The sequence below is a fragment of the Lathamus discolor genome, chromosome 13 (genome assembly GCF_037157495.1).
Source record: "Lathamus discolor isolate bLatDis1 chromosome 13, bLatDis1.hap1, whole genome shotgun sequence".
In the NCBI taxonomy this organism is placed as follows: domain Eukaryota; kingdom Metazoa; phylum Chordata; class Aves; order Psittaciformes; family Psittacidae; genus Lathamus; species Lathamus discolor.
Window position 1 is genome coordinate 12782372 of NC_088896.1, and position 14933 is coordinate 12797304.

The 14933-nt window shown below is 56.1% G+C and overlaps 2 protein-coding genes across 5 annotated transcripts; both read right to left on the reverse strand.

Annotated features, from left to right (window-relative positions):
• Positions 1–353: 353 nt before the first annotated feature.
• On the reverse strand, positions 354–10519 carry PCYT2 (phosphate cytidylyltransferase 2, ethanolamine). 4 transcript variants are annotated; one of them, XM_065693904.1, is made up of 13 exons: positions 10397–10519; positions 10067–10155; positions 9171–9332; positions 7366–7432; positions 6814–6898; positions 5777–5821; positions 4416–4554; positions 3725–3807; positions 3480–3557; positions 2857–2922; positions 2514–2579; positions 1967–2055; positions 354–1320 (listed from the first exon to the last, which is right to left on the reverse strand). In XM_065693904.1, exons 1-13 carry the CDS (start codon positions 10480–10482, stop codon positions 1233–1235), a joined length of 1143 nt encoding a protein of 380 aa, XP_065549976.1. In that variant the 5' UTR covers positions 10483–10519; the 3' UTR covers positions 354–1232. The 4 variants fall into 4 exon arrangements, with proteins under 4 accessions (XP_065549976.1, XP_065549974.1, XP_065549972.1 ...); XM_065693902.1 differs by lacking the exon at positions 9171–9332 and having other exon boundaries at positions 10397–10518; XM_065693900.1 differs by lacking the exon at positions 5777–5821 and having other exon boundaries at positions 10397–10518.
• A 41-nt stretch (positions 10520–10560) lies between these two features.
• Positions 10561–14832, reverse strand: SIRT7 (sirtuin 7). Its single transcript, XM_065693899.1, has 10 exons — positions 14708–14832; positions 14502–14639; positions 13827–13931; positions 12805–12875; positions 12636–12708; positions 12082–12180; positions 11388–11624; positions 11065–11145; positions 10874–10980; positions 10561–10799 (listed from the first exon to the last, which is right to left on the reverse strand). The coding sequence occupies exons 1-10, from the start codon at positions 14801–14803 to the stop codon at positions 10592–10594; spliced, it is 1215 nt and encodes a 404-aa protein (XP_065549971.1). The 5' UTR covers positions 14804–14832; the 3' UTR covers positions 10561–10591.
• Positions 14833–14933: the final 101 nt, after the last annotated feature.

Below are 14933 nucleotides of genomic sequence, written 5' to 3' on the forward strand. Positions count from 1 at the left end.
GCCGGGCGCGGGAGGGCCGGGCCCCGCGCTGCTCGGTGGCTACATGGCCACCGCGCTGCCGGAACAGCCTCCCAGGGCAAATGCTGTAACCTCGTTGTCCGGAAAGCAAAGAGCAAAGCCGGGACCGCTCGCACGGTTTGGGTCCATTTCTTGAGAGTTCAGCAAAAAACTCCCGCAGGGAGAACAAACGGCTCCGGCCAGAGCTGTCCCTGTGCCGGGGCAACCCCAACATGCCCAGCACCCGGGCTGCGCTGCCCTAGGGCAAAGAGCTGGTGCTGCTGTAGCAGGGATGTTCCATCCCAGGACCTGGCCCCTTTCTGCGACCCCACTTTGGGCCCAAAGATACCAACACAGAACTCTAATGTTTTATTAATGATCAGCAACAGAAGTTTACAACAGCGAGGACAACAGAACTGGCGTGGAAGGACCGTGTGGCCCAGGGCACCTGCTGCTGCACCCTGGAATGTAAGAGGCAGGAAGGGGCTTAGCACCCGTCCTCCTCAGGCCCTGCACCCTTGTGCAGGGACTCACATGGTGCGTGTTACAAACAGCCCTGGGTTCAGCTGAAATTCCAGTCCCTCCCTTTGGGAAGCCCTCGGGCTCCAGGCTCTGAGCAGGTCTGTACAGCACCAGGTCTTGGAGGAAGCCCCTGGGGGTGCCTGTGCCCCTGCCCCTTGCACTGCTGCCTCTTCCTGGGGCCCCAGGCACAGCAGATCCAGCTGGAGCTGCAGCAGCTCTGGGGCTGGTGTCTGTGCAGGGGCCGCACGCCCCTGCCCGAGCGTGGGAGTAGCCGTGGCCATCCCCGGGGTGACCGTTCACACCAGCCCATCCCCACCGCCGCCCCCAGGCTGCTCAGGAGCACAGGCTCCAGCCAAACCTGGGGCATGGACAGCTGCTCCATTTCCCTCCTACTAAAAGCCAGAACTGGCAGCAGTAAAAGCACATCAAGGGGTTAAAACATGGGTTAGAATTAAAACCTTTAAAACATTTCTTTTTTCCCTGTCATCTCTCCCCTGGGAAGGGGCTGATGGAGGAGAAACCAGGCAGCAGCAGCAGGCTCCGGCCTCACTGGCTGCAGTTACTGGAGGAGGAGCTAGGCCAGGAGAGGGCAGACAGCACACCCTGCACACCAGCAGCGGGGTCCCCATTCAGGGGTCCCCTCCAAGAGCTTGTCTGCTCTCAAGAGGTGAGGCTGCAGCGATCTGTGACCCACACACCAGCTCTCTGCTGGCCTAGTGCTTCTCTTCCAGTCTCCTCATGGCCTCCAGCACAGCCAGCTCTTTTGCTTCCTTCTTCTGGTTCCTAGCTTCAAACTCCAGCCTGCATCAATCACAAAATGCCATAAGATTCTCATCCATCCCTATCTCACCTGGAGCAGGGGAGCACCATAGCTCCTGCTACTCTGCTCCAAGAGCGCTTCAGAAACCACCAGTAATCTCCCAACTGCTTTCAAGAGCCAGCACCCAGAGCTTCCCACAACTGTTCCACCACTTCGCAGGCTCCCACACTGGGCAACCACCACTTGTTTCTGCCCCAGCAGCAGACACTGCCGCTCCATGCTTGGCCTGTCCAGGAACAGACCACGTAATACCAAAACCAAATTTATCACTGACTGAGCCAAGGTTACTGAAGGCAAAGGGGGCTCAGGCCTAAAAGAGCAAAGCTCTGAAAGAAGCAACGTGCTCCTTCCCCTGGGAATAGAGCAAGGGAATTTTATCACTGATAGAGGAAGACCAGTAAAGCACAGTGACACACACTGACACAGCAGAGTTCAGCTTTTCCTTTCCCTGTGCAGTCCAGTACATCCACATCTAAGCAGCCTCCCCAAGCTATGGAAGATGAAGGACCAGTTACTGACTCTGCACCTTTAGGTAACCACTCCTCTCCTGTTTGATCCCATTCATTAGTCCCCACACAAGCTGGTCAGTACAGTATGTGACAGAACTGGGAGATAAAGAAAACCAACCTGTTCTTGATAATCCTCTGCACAATGAGATCTGTGGTGAGGTTGCTGCCACTGTCCACAAGCTGGAAAATGCCACGTCTCTTAGGTTCCTGTGGACAAACACAGCAGACTGAGCTGGGGAGACACGCAGGCCCTCAGGGTTACAGCTCAGCCGGGGATGTTGAGCAGAAGCCATGGCAGGTCCTAGGGCACCCAGCCAGGCATAACACAAAATGATTCCTAGGAGGCAGGATAAATACTTGCTGAAAGCAAAGCTTTATGTTCGTGGGAGCTGCCCAGGACTGGAATAGAGCAAAGGCTACAGGATTTCTCACTGCCATGAAGGCATCAGGAACAGGCAAACCAAAGAGGGATTGCAAGAACAGAGCTGTTTACACCTTTGCTCCAAGCAGCCACCCTCAAGGGTGGATGAAAACCAGGCTCCCCTGTGCTGCACTCACTTGCGAGCATCCTCTGCAGTACAAGTTCCCAGCTTGGGAACACAAAGCCACGCTGCATCTATCCAATACTGACAAAGCAGCACAGCCAACAGCAGCTGGTGCCTTACCTCGTATGGGTCAGAACCATCCTTGTCTGGCACCACCTCTGTCATCCCATGACACACAAGTGCTACCTGGAGAAGGATACAAAATTGTTGACAAGACCCAAAAAAGGCACAAGGACCTTCCTTGCCACTGCCCATGCTGCAGCACGGCCTGGAGACCAGCAAAGCCACCCCTCCTGTACCAGCCCTGGTGCTGATATTCCCTGCTCCCAGTATCTGGTGCTCTGAGTAACCCTGCTGAGCTGGACCTCCTCCCCTTTACACCCCTGTGTTTTACTGCACCACTTCAGTTCCCCAAGCACATCGCACCCAACGTCTTCACATCCATCTATACGCAAAGACTCACCCTGAAGTGATCCAGCAGGTCAGCAGTGACAGCGTAGGGGGCTCCAATCACCACTTCTGAGACATACTAGAGGAAAAAAGAGGTAAAGAGTCCAGATTTGGGAAAAACAAACACACCCACCCCAAAACCACAAACCAACACCCCCAAACCAGGGGCCAGCCTGCTTCCTGAACACCCTTAAGCAGGTCAGCCAGTTAGAGAGGTAGGAACTCAAGCAAGGAAACAGGGAAGCAGCTTTAGCAGCCACTGCTTGTCACACAGCATCTTTTAGTTCCACTACAGAATATGCTTTCTGGTGAAGTATATATAGCAAATCCAGAAGTTTACAGCTCAGGGAACATGCTTCTGGGCCTCCCCGTATTTCTTTCCCAGGAATTTTCTTCCCCACTGCCTTTGCTGAACCAGAGGTGGGGAGTTCAATAGCTCAGGTTAGCCAGGACAACAGAGGAGCCCCGGGACTCCTCCTGAGAGCACACCAGCTCCTCTGGCAGTCTGAAGTGACCCGTCTCTGCTTCCCCAGCACACGCCAAAGAACCTGTGTGAGGTTGTTGGCTACAGGAGACCACCACTGAGCTCCAGGCAAGTTCTGGAATGGTGCAGATACCAACCCAAGAGGCACTTACCCTGCAGGCCAACACACTGAGTGTTCTCTCATGGATGTTCATGATGGGATAGTTCTTCCCTTTGTAGCGATTTACTTCCTAAACAAAGCACCAGGCACAGTTAAAGAGAGACAAAGCAACCCCTTTCCCTCTCGCTTTCTCCCGGCATGAAAACCCTGTTTTGGCCAACACATCTCGTTCCCGGCTTCCCGAGCACAGAAAGAACAGGGGCCAAGATGCTCTGTCTTTGGACGTTATACACTGACCTGATCAAAGTGCAGCCCAGCGATGATGTAGGGTTTCTCTGCCAGCTGGTGAACCTTCTCCAGGAAATCTACGTGCCCAATGTCTGTAGAACGCTTTAAGGAATTGAAACTAACACAGAAAACAGGGAAAGGGAGACAGAAACAGATGCACTGAAAAAGCACCGTGGGAGACATAAATCCTATGGATTTGATTTCTGCATTATTCGTTGCCCATATCCAGTCGCCTCCTTCCTCCACAGGTCCTGGGCAAACACCAGGCATCTCCAGCTCCACCTCGCATGGACTCAACTTTGCCTCTGTCCAGAACTTCTGCCTGATTTAGCTGTTCTGCCTCAGTGCCTCAGAGACTGCTCCAGGTGGCCAGGGCAGGCGCTTGGGCTGTGATGCCAGCCCTCAGGGGGGACTGGAGTGTGGTCACTAGAGCATGGAGAGCATCTGCCTGTCTCCCTGCCATGCTCCAACAGCCACAAACCTCTCTAGAGAGCAGCTACAGCTCCTTTCTCAGTGTCCTGCAACTAAGGCAGTGGGAATCCTGCCTGCCCCCAACTTGCACAGCTACAGAGAGAGAAAGAAAGGAAAAGGGAAAAAAAAAAAAAAAAGAGACAAATATCCTGGTCTGGCACCTCAGAACATGAAGACATTAAACCGAAAGACCAGTGCTGCTTTCCTGACAAAACAAAGTCCAGGATACGGAACAGGTCAAAGGCTCCAGCCACGTAGATGATGGTGTCTCCGGGCTGCGGTTCCTTCCCTGATGCAAACTGGATGATCTTCTGAGATGTCTGCAGGAACTGCGAGACGCCCGTCCAAGGACTGTGACCCTTTGGTCCCTGGGAAAACACATCCCACACGTCTCCTCTCCAGGCTCCAGGAGGGGTTTGGACAACACAGACGCAGCCACAGGCAATTTGCGAGGATCACAAATCTCAGCATCTTGGACTTCGCACACTCCTGACACCAAAGAGTTCAGCAATCTCAAAAGCCCTTTTTGCTCTGTCAAACACGGTGCAAATCATCCCTGACAGCCAGCTCAGGAGATGCCGAGAAGAAAGCTCAAGAAGGAGGAAAGCAACAGGGCAGGTTTTGATTGCCAGGAGAGACAAGGCTCAGTAACACACCACCTACCCTCGCTCCTCTCCAGCCTCCAGCAGGAGCTGATACCAGCGCCATGAAACCAAGGATGGAGTTTTAGCCTCCGACACATTGGATTTGGGAACAGTCACTGTGTCACCCCCTCGGGCACCTGCCTGACCCCTAAAGCTTGGGCTCTACGAGACTGGCAAGAACAAAGAAACCCCATCGAGAGCGGGCAAGCCAGGTGCACGCAGCATGTAAAGGGGGCTCAGCTGCGGGGCCATGCAGGAACCTGGTGATCCAAGCACCAGGGAACAGCCATGCTGCAGCAACGGGCCCCTCACGCCGCTCAAACACCCCAGCGTGGTGGGGAACAAAGAGGATGACTCAGCCCAGCCAGCAAACCCCCTGCGAGTAAGAGCCTTACTCGAGCTTTAAGTACTGGTGCTTGTTAATCGGGCACAGTCCAACACCCAGGGACAGAGGGGGGCTGACAGCTCTTGAGAGGCAGCGCGAGCCTGAGCCAGACCCAGGACAACTCCACCAAGCACGCGAGCCCTGCAGCACACTCATTCCAGCCACATGCCTGCTACAGACTCTTTCCAGACCTGATGCAACACCTTTGAGAACATGGGCACTGAAAGCAGCATCCACAGAGGCTCTCCCTGGGCTGTCCCTGCAGGCACTTGAGCCCCAAAAGAACAGCGGTTAAGAACATACAAGCAAGCCAGAAAACCAGCAAAGGCTCAATGGGTGCAGCAGCTCCACGGCATCGCTGAAGGACACTTCACCCTCTGGCCCTGCATGGCCACACCTATTTCACCGACTACAGCAGCTCCTTTATTGAGCAGCAAACGCTTACTGAGGTCACTACTAAATATGGGGGGGGAACAAGCCTGCAACAGAGGCTGAAAGCACATTTGGAATCCTTCTCGGACAGGACAAAAACCAGACATCCATGACCAGAACTCACATTACCTTCCCAAAGTTGTCAGTGTGCTTCCGATAGTCTAGGTCCTCATCCTGAAGGGAGATAAAGAGTCACAATGTTGAAGCACTCACATAGCTCACGTGACCAGGAACATGGTTGTGGGTGGCTCAGGCTGCACACCAGATCCCTGGCTCTGAACACTGACAAACCAGTTCATATCCAGAGTTGTGTCCCAGCGTGAGTCAGATGAATCGTGTCCTCATCTGATCCCCGCCTGGCACCACACAGTGACAGTGGCTCTTGCCCAACCTGCAGGCCTGATAGCATTTCAAACCTACGTCCTCCCACAACAACGCAAGCCCTTAAGAGGACGGTGTCCCTCCTCCTTCCAAAGACACTCCGGCGGAGATGGGCTCAGATCCCTGCGGCCAGCCAGAGCACTGCACCATGGCATGGGAAGAGCTTCACAATTCCAGCTAAGCCAATCTAACAGCTCAGCACACTAGAAGATCTCCCCTGATCCCTGAATTGGTCCTTTGTCTTGTCTCTGCTGTTATATAGGAGATTCCACTCATTAACCACCATATGACTACTTCCTTTATTTTCCTTTGGCTACATCAGCTACCTAGCACATAGTGAGCTGAAGAGACTCGAGGAAGGTCTGATCAGACTAGAGACAGCAGAAGGCAGAAGCATGCAGCTCAGTGGGAACGAAGAGGACTTTCCAATCCTGGCAGCACTGGGCTGATGGATCGACATGGCTGCAGGGTGCAGCTTCACCCCAGGGAAGGCACAGGCTAGCCTGTAGTGCCTGTAACATTCCCACATTCCCACACAAATCACCAAGGACTGAAGCTTTCACCACCCCTCAACCTCCCCCTTCTCCAAGGCAGCACGGGCTGAGATCGCTGTGATCTCAGGCAGGCTTAAGCAAACAAAAGCAGGTTGTTTTGCTGCCACTGCCCATAATCAGCTTGCCAGTTCTCCCTGCACCCAGGAGCTCCATTGCCATTTGGGACAGCAAAAGGAAAGAGCTGGCAAATGCCCTGGACTCCGAACTCCCACCCAAAGCCCTGTGACTCACTATGTTGCTGTGGTGAGCCTTAGTCATGAGCAGCATGCGGCCAACAAGGTCAGTGGTGGACACACCTTGGGTGCGTTTGCATTCCCTGCAGGGAGACAAGCAAAGATAAAGCAGAAGCCACAGGAACATGTTCCTCCTCATTTCCCACCACTTCCACGCAACACCTGACAAACCCAAACGAGGGGCTGTGCTTCTACCTGCTCTTGATATGAAGTACAGCATCCATTCACTGAGCCTCTGCATCTTCTTCACCCCACAGCAACTGCTCACATGAGCAGAGCTTACCTTGCACAGGCACCCCAGAAGAGCCAATCCCCAATGAAGCTTTGAGACCAGATCTGGCTTCTGCCAGGACCAGGCAGGCCCCACCAGCTGCCAGGCTGCAACACTTCCCAGAGCCACAGTGGTAGAACCAACTGAAGCGCTGGCACACGTCACAGCTAAATTCAAGTGTAACCTGGGGATAGCTGTGGTTTATCTGACCCCTTCAGGGCACAAACTCCCAGAAACTCTGCCCAAAGCAGGGGAGGAAGGGGAGCAGCCGTAGGTTACCTGTATCGCCCCGCAGCCTTCACTTCCTCATAGGTATCCTTGCCATCTATCGTGAGGGTGATGTCATCTGCAGAGAGAGAAAAGCCTCAGAACTGCACCCAAGCCCTGCTGCACAGAAGCTGCTCTGATGGCAGGAGCTGAACAGGTTCAGCACATCGGCCAGACCACAACTCCTGCACCGAACCCCTGTGCGTACGCAGGGGATACATCCTGCATCCCATGGGAACGCCAGGGGGTTGCAAGACCACCCCATCTGTGGAGACGAGCATATTCCTGCGTGCTGATCACCATTAGCCATCCAGCCCACTGTTCTGTAGGTAGCCCAGAAAATGAGAGCCGGTTGCCCTTGCAGTGACAGGAGCAGCAACCAGGACTGAATTACTACCTGAACCACAATGTACAGCTCCCATCAGCCTATCAAAAAGCACCTTAGCCTTCACATCCCCAGGGCTGCTTTTGGCTGTTGGTTCATGTTACAACCTTTCCAGCCAATTTAATATCCCTCCAACAGCCAGTTCCTTCCCACAGTGATGACACTTGTACAGCCACATCGAGCTAACCTTCCTCAGAGTTAACTCTGGTTTGTCTTTGCCACAGTTCCCAACTCACTCTACAAAACCACCCCTTGCTTACTCTCAGTGACAGTGCAAATTCTTCACAAGTGAAAAGCCATTCTCATCTGGCAGAACAGCCGGTTCACAGCAGGCGCTGGCAGCTCATGGGTGACAGAGGAGTCCTAAACCCCACACCCTCACATCGGGGCACAAGGACATGCTGCAAGCGCAGCTCTGCGTGCCAGGAGAGGGCACAGTGGGTTTGTGCCTGTCACCCTCCCAGTTAAGCTCAGCTATTGCAAAACTTTTCTTTGCATCAATACAACCTGGCAAAGCTGCAGCATGAGGGCATCACCCAGGTGCAAGTACAGAGTGACTTGGCAGAGGGAATAAGCACAGGGCAACCGGAGCAAAGGCCACAAGCGTGGCTCTGCTGCCATAATCCCTCACCGAGCCTAGGAAGGGTCACGCACCCCAGACGTGTTCAGGGCACGTAACTAAGTTAACAAGGAATTTGATAATCAGCCTGTCCACGTGAAAAAGCCCATCTGTCTCACACAGGATTAATGATTTATGTACACTTAATGAAATATCTGGCTAATTGATGGCAGGCACCGGGATCAGTTGAGGAAGATCCGTGACATGAGTGCAAAGACTCTTCCTGATCAAACCAAGAGAACACCTCCCGAGGGGCTAGGGAAGGGCTGAGGCTGCGTGAATCTGAGCAGCAGGCCCAGGAAGGGACAGAGTGCAAGGGCAAGGATGTTTCCCAGAATACAGGTGCTCTTCAGTGACTGTAAACTGAAAAGTGTTCCCAATAGGAACTGGGTCTCTGACTACATGCTCAACTAAGCCCCTGAACAGCTTACCAGCTGGATAAAGGGAGAGAAGCTTTCCAGATCTGATCTCATCCCAGGATAAGTAGATATAAACACGACTGTATTTCTGCACTCACCTTTTAACAGCATTTTTCATGTTAAGGTCTGCACAGATTTCTGCTAGTGCTAACCTCAGGATAGCTGTCAGACAGCACGTCCCCTCTGTCAGTGAAAGGGCTGGTTACAGCCCAGCGATGTGGCCACCCCTGGGGTGCCCAGCACGCTAAGCCTGGCACACAGCCGTGTTTCCCCACCACAGCAGGTCGGGAGCCACGAAGCTCATGAGGTACCCACTGGCCAGCACGTTCCTCAGCCTGCAGCACATGAGACCCACAGTGTCTGTGTTAATGGAACACCTCAGAATATCACTCACCACCGTGCACACAGAAGTCACAGTTATATTTGTCCAGAGTTTCCAGTGTGGTGACATAGGGAGCTCCTGGAGCAATCTCATCCACCCACTTGATGGCTTGCACCATTTTGTACCTCTCCTCCTGTGTAAAGACAGGGGGGCCCTTGTGCTTGGCAATCTCCTCTGAGCAAGAAACAGAAAAGCCCCATTAGAAGTATGTACCACAGCTATGAAGATGCTCTCCTACAGGAGCCTCACTCATCTCACAGGTGGGTGAGCTGCATCATGGGCTTATACTCAGCTTGGGGCTGGTTTGTGGTAGAGGAGGAAGCCTCAGCTAGATCAGAACAGATTTTAGTTCAGTTGCATTTCCTAAGCATGTAACAGGGGCCCTGGAATTCCCTGGGAAGGCAGAAGGACCCAGGGCCTCCCTGCACCCAGATGCTTGCTACTGGGAGGTACCTGGACCGCCTGGCAGCCCCAAGGGAAAATTCCCCTGTTAAACAGCAGCTTCATGCTAGAAAATACGCGTCCATAAACCAAATTAAAATCCGTCTTCACATACAAGAGCAAGTTCTTAGCGCTCAACCTCCCAGTGGGCTACGAGGCGTTCTCTCCACACACTGATGCGTCTTGGAGTATCAGCTCCACAGTTTGCACCACCAGAACCAGACTGGTTTTCTGCTGCCGCCGTTGTTTTTACCGCACAGGCCACGGGTCACAGCTCAGACAAAGCCCAAAAGCTCCGAGCTCCTGCACCCTCGCTCCAGAAAGTGGGGAAGGGGGAGCCCTTCTGCCATGCCCAGGGAGGAGCCGCTCTCTGGAGCCGAGGGCCGCCCGCTCCGGGCCGGGGGGGCCGTTCTCGGGGTGACGCCGCCGCGCGACCCGAGGGGCAGCGCGAGCGCCGAGGCTCTTACCGTCCGTGTGGACACCGACGATCAGGTAATCGCCCATGGCCCGCGCCTGGCGCAGCTGGTTCGAGTGCCCGTAGTGCACCATGTCGTAGCTGCAAGCACAGCGGCCGGGTCAGCCCGCGGACGCGGCGGGAGCAGCCGTCCCGCGGGTCGGGGCTCCCCGGGGCAGCCGCAGCGCCCGGCCCCGGGCGAACCAGGGCCCGGCCCGGCCCGGCGGGGGCTCCCCGCCCGCCGCCGCACACACCCGCGGGAGCCCGGCCCGGCCGCGGTCACAGAGGAGCCGGAGGCAGCAGCGCAGCCAACACCGTTTATTTCCGCGCCCGCCGCACTCACCATCCGTCGCACCAGACGCGCACAGGCCGCGCCGCAGCCCTGCCGCCCGCCGCGGGGCCGCCGCCCGCCGCCCCGTTGCGCAGCATGGCCGCGCTGTCACCGGCAGCGCCGCGCGCCCGCGGCACAGCCACCGGAGCCGCCCGCCCCGCCCCGCGCCCGCCCCGCCGCCATCTTGGGGCGCGGCCCCGCCCGCGCTCAGCTCTTCCTGCGCCGGGAGCCCTTGGCGCAGCCGCGGCCCAGCCACCCCCCGGCGCGGCCCGGCGCCGCCGGCTGCTCCCGCTGCGCCTCCTCGCTCCGCGGCGGCTCCTCGGCGCCCGGCGGCGGCGCCACCGGCTTCCGCGAGTGCGTCCCCTCCTCGCCGGGGCGCAGCGGCTCGGCCAGCGCGAAGATGGGGTCCCGCGCCCTGCGGAGAGAGGGCGAGCGTGGGCAGCTGCGGGCGGGCACCGCCGGGCGCGGGGCAGGGCCCCGGGCGCTCACCGGTCGTAGCGCGGGATGTCCAGCCCCAGCTCCGCCATCACCAGCCGCATCACGTCATCGCAGCGGCCGTGCAGCTTCAGGGCGGCCAGGTCGTCCTTGGGGGTCCACTGCGGGAGCGAGAGCAGAGCCGCGGCTGCAGCGCCTCCCGCACCGGCGCCGGTCAGTCCCACACCCCGCCCGCGGGCGCTCACCTGCAGGTTCACGATGTACAGCTTGGGACGCCGGGGCGGCGGCTTGCTCATGCACCAAAGGTGGGGGTACTTTTTCAGGACCTGCCACAAAACAGAGGTGCTGAGTACAGCCAGCGGCCGCGGAACAGCGACCCGCATCGGCGAGAGGAAAAGGAATGTATTACCAGGAGGGGAAAGAGGGAGGAAGAGAGACTATCACAGATGGTGGGCGAATCCTGACACCAGAGTTTACAGTTGTCTGTTTGGGAGGAGACTGCTCAGCACCAAGGTGTAGCACCAAGAGGGAATGCTGCTAACAATCTTCACCGAGTCTCTAAAGTTACCTTTAAGCTGGAACCCAGACAAAGAATCACATCTGCTTTGCTTGCAGCTTCTGTTGCTGCTTCCCAGTTCAGGGGCTGCCTCAATGTCCCCTTCTCCCCAAAGTGGACGATTGTATCTCTCAACTGTGCCCCACACTTGTGGCACATCCTGCCAGTGTGATGCCTGTGCAGGGCTGTGCGCTCCGTCACGTCGAATACTCGCACATACTCTCTGTTGGGTGTACACGAAGTGCAGACCTGGCACAGGACAAAAGCAAAACCCTGTTACACCACCAGCATCCAGCCTGTGGGAGGCCAGGAACCAGCCACTGCTCTCAGGAGAAAAGCACTTTTTGGGGACAATAAAGTGGAAGTGCTAGGAGGGATCATCAGGGATCAGATGCTAACTAGGGGAAGTTTGGAAAACCTCAGCCAGCAAGCGGAATTACAGGGAGCCTGTGAGCTTTGCTACAGGAGGGATTTCAGAGGAGGCCTGAAGAAGAGCAGACAGAAGCAGAAAGCTCTAGCAAGTACAACGAGAGTTGTACAGAATGCTTCAGTTTGTGCATGCTAGCGCATTCATCCCAAACCTGATGGCCTTAACTAAGCAAAGAGTAGCCCTTTTCCAAGTTCTTCTTGAGCTAGTGATAGATAGTTTGTATTATTTCCCTGTGAAGTCCCCAGGCAGTAACTTCACCCTGTTCTGGCCACTCACCTCTATGTACATGTTTCCATGAAGCTCAGATATTGCTGCTCGGGGCAACCCACTCCGCAGGTGCAGCCCATCACAGTTTTGAGACACCACATGCTGCACCTTGAGGAGAGCAACACGCTGAGCCAGTTACCACACACACACAGCACTGACTGTGTTACTCAAATGACGTGTCTCAACACACGCCAAGTCACCCTGTGCAGGACTGATGGGAAATAAGGCGGCCTGGAGAACAGAGCTTTATGAGAGCTCCTTCTGCCAGACAGCAGTATCAGTGCGCTGCCAGTGCTGCTGACGCTGCGGCCAGCCCAGCCTCACAAGAGGCAAGCACAGGATGAAAGAAAAGGCACAAGGGGAAAAGCTGCCAGGGCCACAGCCTGGAGCGAGCCTGAGGGAGACTCAGCTGTATGTGAGCACGTGTGATTTATACACATGGACGTGTAGCCACCTGAGTGAAAACAGGAGTTAGGCAGCCTCATGAAAAGCTTTTTTCCCCTGGTGGGCTTTATTTACCATACACAGAGGAACAAAAGTGAGGCGCAGCAAAAGCATCTTACCAGGTTGTGCTTGTGTAGGCAGGCGATGCTCATGTGGGTGAGCGTGGGCTCTGCCTCACTCAGATCTGTGGCCCTGACAAGGAGCAAGGAAAAAAATAAAGTTGAATTGCCATTAATGTCTCCTTCAGTCTCAGTTTTCTGCCACACAGCTCAGAATTTGTCTCTTTACCTGATGCTCCTGCCCTTCTGCAGCAACGTCCATATGCCATTAGGGCCTCTGTAGTCTGGGATCGAAGCTGCCTGTGTCATGAGGAGAGAAAAAATGAGGCCTGGCAGGAGGTTCACACCCTTGTCCACAGACACATCAACCTGGTCACACCCAGGGCCTCCAGACACTCCTCAGTGACAGGGGCTTTTTAATTCACTCCAAGTTTTCTAGAGCAGTGGTTCCCTAATTGCAGTAAAACCTTCTTTTCATATTCTCTCTCTGTTTAGCATCTCTTCTACCTTACAGCTCCCATTTTCACCCCCAGTATTTATTTTCTCCAATTTTACCATTATGGAGTCCCTCCAGAACTCTTTTTGACCCTTGGTACTCGCCATTCATTATACAGAACTTAATTCTGGAATCTCTCCTTACTTTCATTAGACTGATTTCTGGCAGCTCACACTCAGCAAAAATATTCGTAACATTGTACACCCTGCCCAGAATCGTGCCACGTATCAGCGCAGACTGTAGAAAAGGGACAGAAAGTAGGGTTCCCATCTCAGGTATCAGTAAAGGTGACACATCACGTTAGAAGAGGAAGAGCCACTTCTTTCCCAGATTTCCACTTTCCCAGAGGCCTTCACAGCATTTCTTGAAGTGTCATTTCTAAGTTCCTGTAGCACCAGCTACTCCTGCCTGTCCATTATCACAATGTTAATGAGTCAATTTGGTTTTAGGTTTTACACCAAAAGCAGTCGAAGACACTCAAGAATGGAGCCAGACTGGCGATCTTCCCATATAAGCAGCACGTTCCTCACATGCTCACAGAGGTGATGCAGCCTCAGAATCTCCTGGGCAGGAGGCATGAGCCCAGGATGCAAACTAACCACTGCCCTCATCATGGTGCGTGTGCTCCCACCACATCCCAGGCTCGTAACACGCACCATACAGTCATTCGGAAACCACAAAAATAGCCCAAACAACACTGCAACAGCCCTGCAGGAGCTCCCACAGCTCCAGCCACCCGCCCCAAAAAAACCTACCGTACTGATCCCGGCTCCCGTGTAGATGACGAGGTGCTTGGCGCTGCAGATGGCAGCAGCCAGCTCAGTGGCCTTTCTCCTTAACTCCTCTGGTTCGTCACATACCTGGAAAACACAACTGAGCAAGTTTACGTGTTTCTGAGGTACAGTGAACTGCGGGGAGCAAAGCACTCTCTGCACGCCTGACATGGGCCATCACCATTACCAGAAGTGGCTTCCAAAGAAAACAACCACAGAATCCCAAAACCTCAGGTTGGAAGTGACTTTATGGATCATCTGGGCCAACCGCCCCAGGCAAAGCATGACCTAGGCTAGCTGTCCCAGCACCCTGTCCAGCCAGACCTTAAGTGTCCAGTGCTGGGGAATCCACCCCTTCCCTGTGGAGATCATCCCAATGGCCGGCAGTTCCCCTTCTGAGAAACTTCCCTCCTGCGCCCAGCCAGGATGGCCCCAGGAATAACTCGTGCCCATCACCCCCCGTCTTTTCCACGTTAAAGCGAACACGCTGCTGCCCAAGGGGGTCAAGGGCAGAGGCTCCCGGATCCATCAACCAGTCCCGAGGCACGTGCCCGCACGGAAGGGAGCGGACCGGACACGTCCCCGGTAAGGCGGCACTGCGGCTCCTCGCACGGCCCGCCGCAGCTCCAGCGCCCCCGCGCCGGCCCCGCCGCGCACCTCCTCCTGCCGCCGGCGCAGCCGCTCTCGCCGCTTGCGGCGCCGCTCCAGCTCGCGGACGATGTCGTCGCTCTCGCCCAGCACTTGGCACTCCTCGGGGCTCCGCTCCGCCGGCGGCTTCCTCCAGATGCGGGACACCTGCGCGGCACAGGAGGTCAGGGCGGCAGCGCGGCGGCCGGGGCGGCCGGGGCCGGGCAGGGCCGTACCTGTCTCCGCCGGTCCCGCTGCTCCTCCTGCTGCAGGAGCTCGGCGCGCGCCGCCGCCTTCCGCTCCGCGCGGCTCGCGCTGCCGCCGGCCGCCATCCCCACCCCCCCCCCTCCCCGGAAGCTCCGCGCTTCCGCCGCCGCCCGCCCGGCCGCAGGGCCGCTTCCGCCCGCCCTCAGCCCCGCCCCCCCTCGAGCGCGGCGGCGCCCCCCAGCGGCGCGGCGGACC

Bases quoted from the DNA above. Each gene is read 5' to 3' on its own strand.
- PCYT2 (XM_065693904.1), bottom strand. From the start codon at position 10,482: ATGCTGCGCAACGGGGCGGCGGGCGGCGGCCCCGCGGCGGGCGGCAGG. The intron at 10,156-10,396 runs GTGAGTGCGGCG...CTGTGCTTGCAG, and splicing joins CGCGTCTGGTGCGACGGATG to CTACGACATGGTGCACTACG. The intron at 9,333-10,066 runs GTAAGAGCCTCG...TTTCTTGCTCAG, and splicing joins CGTCGGTGTCCACACGGACG to AGGAGATTGCCAAGCACAAG.
- SIRT7 (XM_065693899.1), bottom strand. From the start codon at position 14,803: ATGGCGGCCGGCGGCAGCGCGAGCCGCGCGGAGCGGAAGGCGGCGGCG. The intron at 14,640-14,707 runs GTACGGCCCTGC...TGTGCCGCGCAG, and splicing joins AGCGGGACCGGCGGAGACAG to GTGTCCCGCATCTGGAGGAA. The intron at 11,146-11,387 runs GTAACTTTAGAG...GTTTTGTGGCAG, and splicing joins GTCTGGGTTCCAGCTTAAAG to GTCCTGAAAAAGTACCCCCA.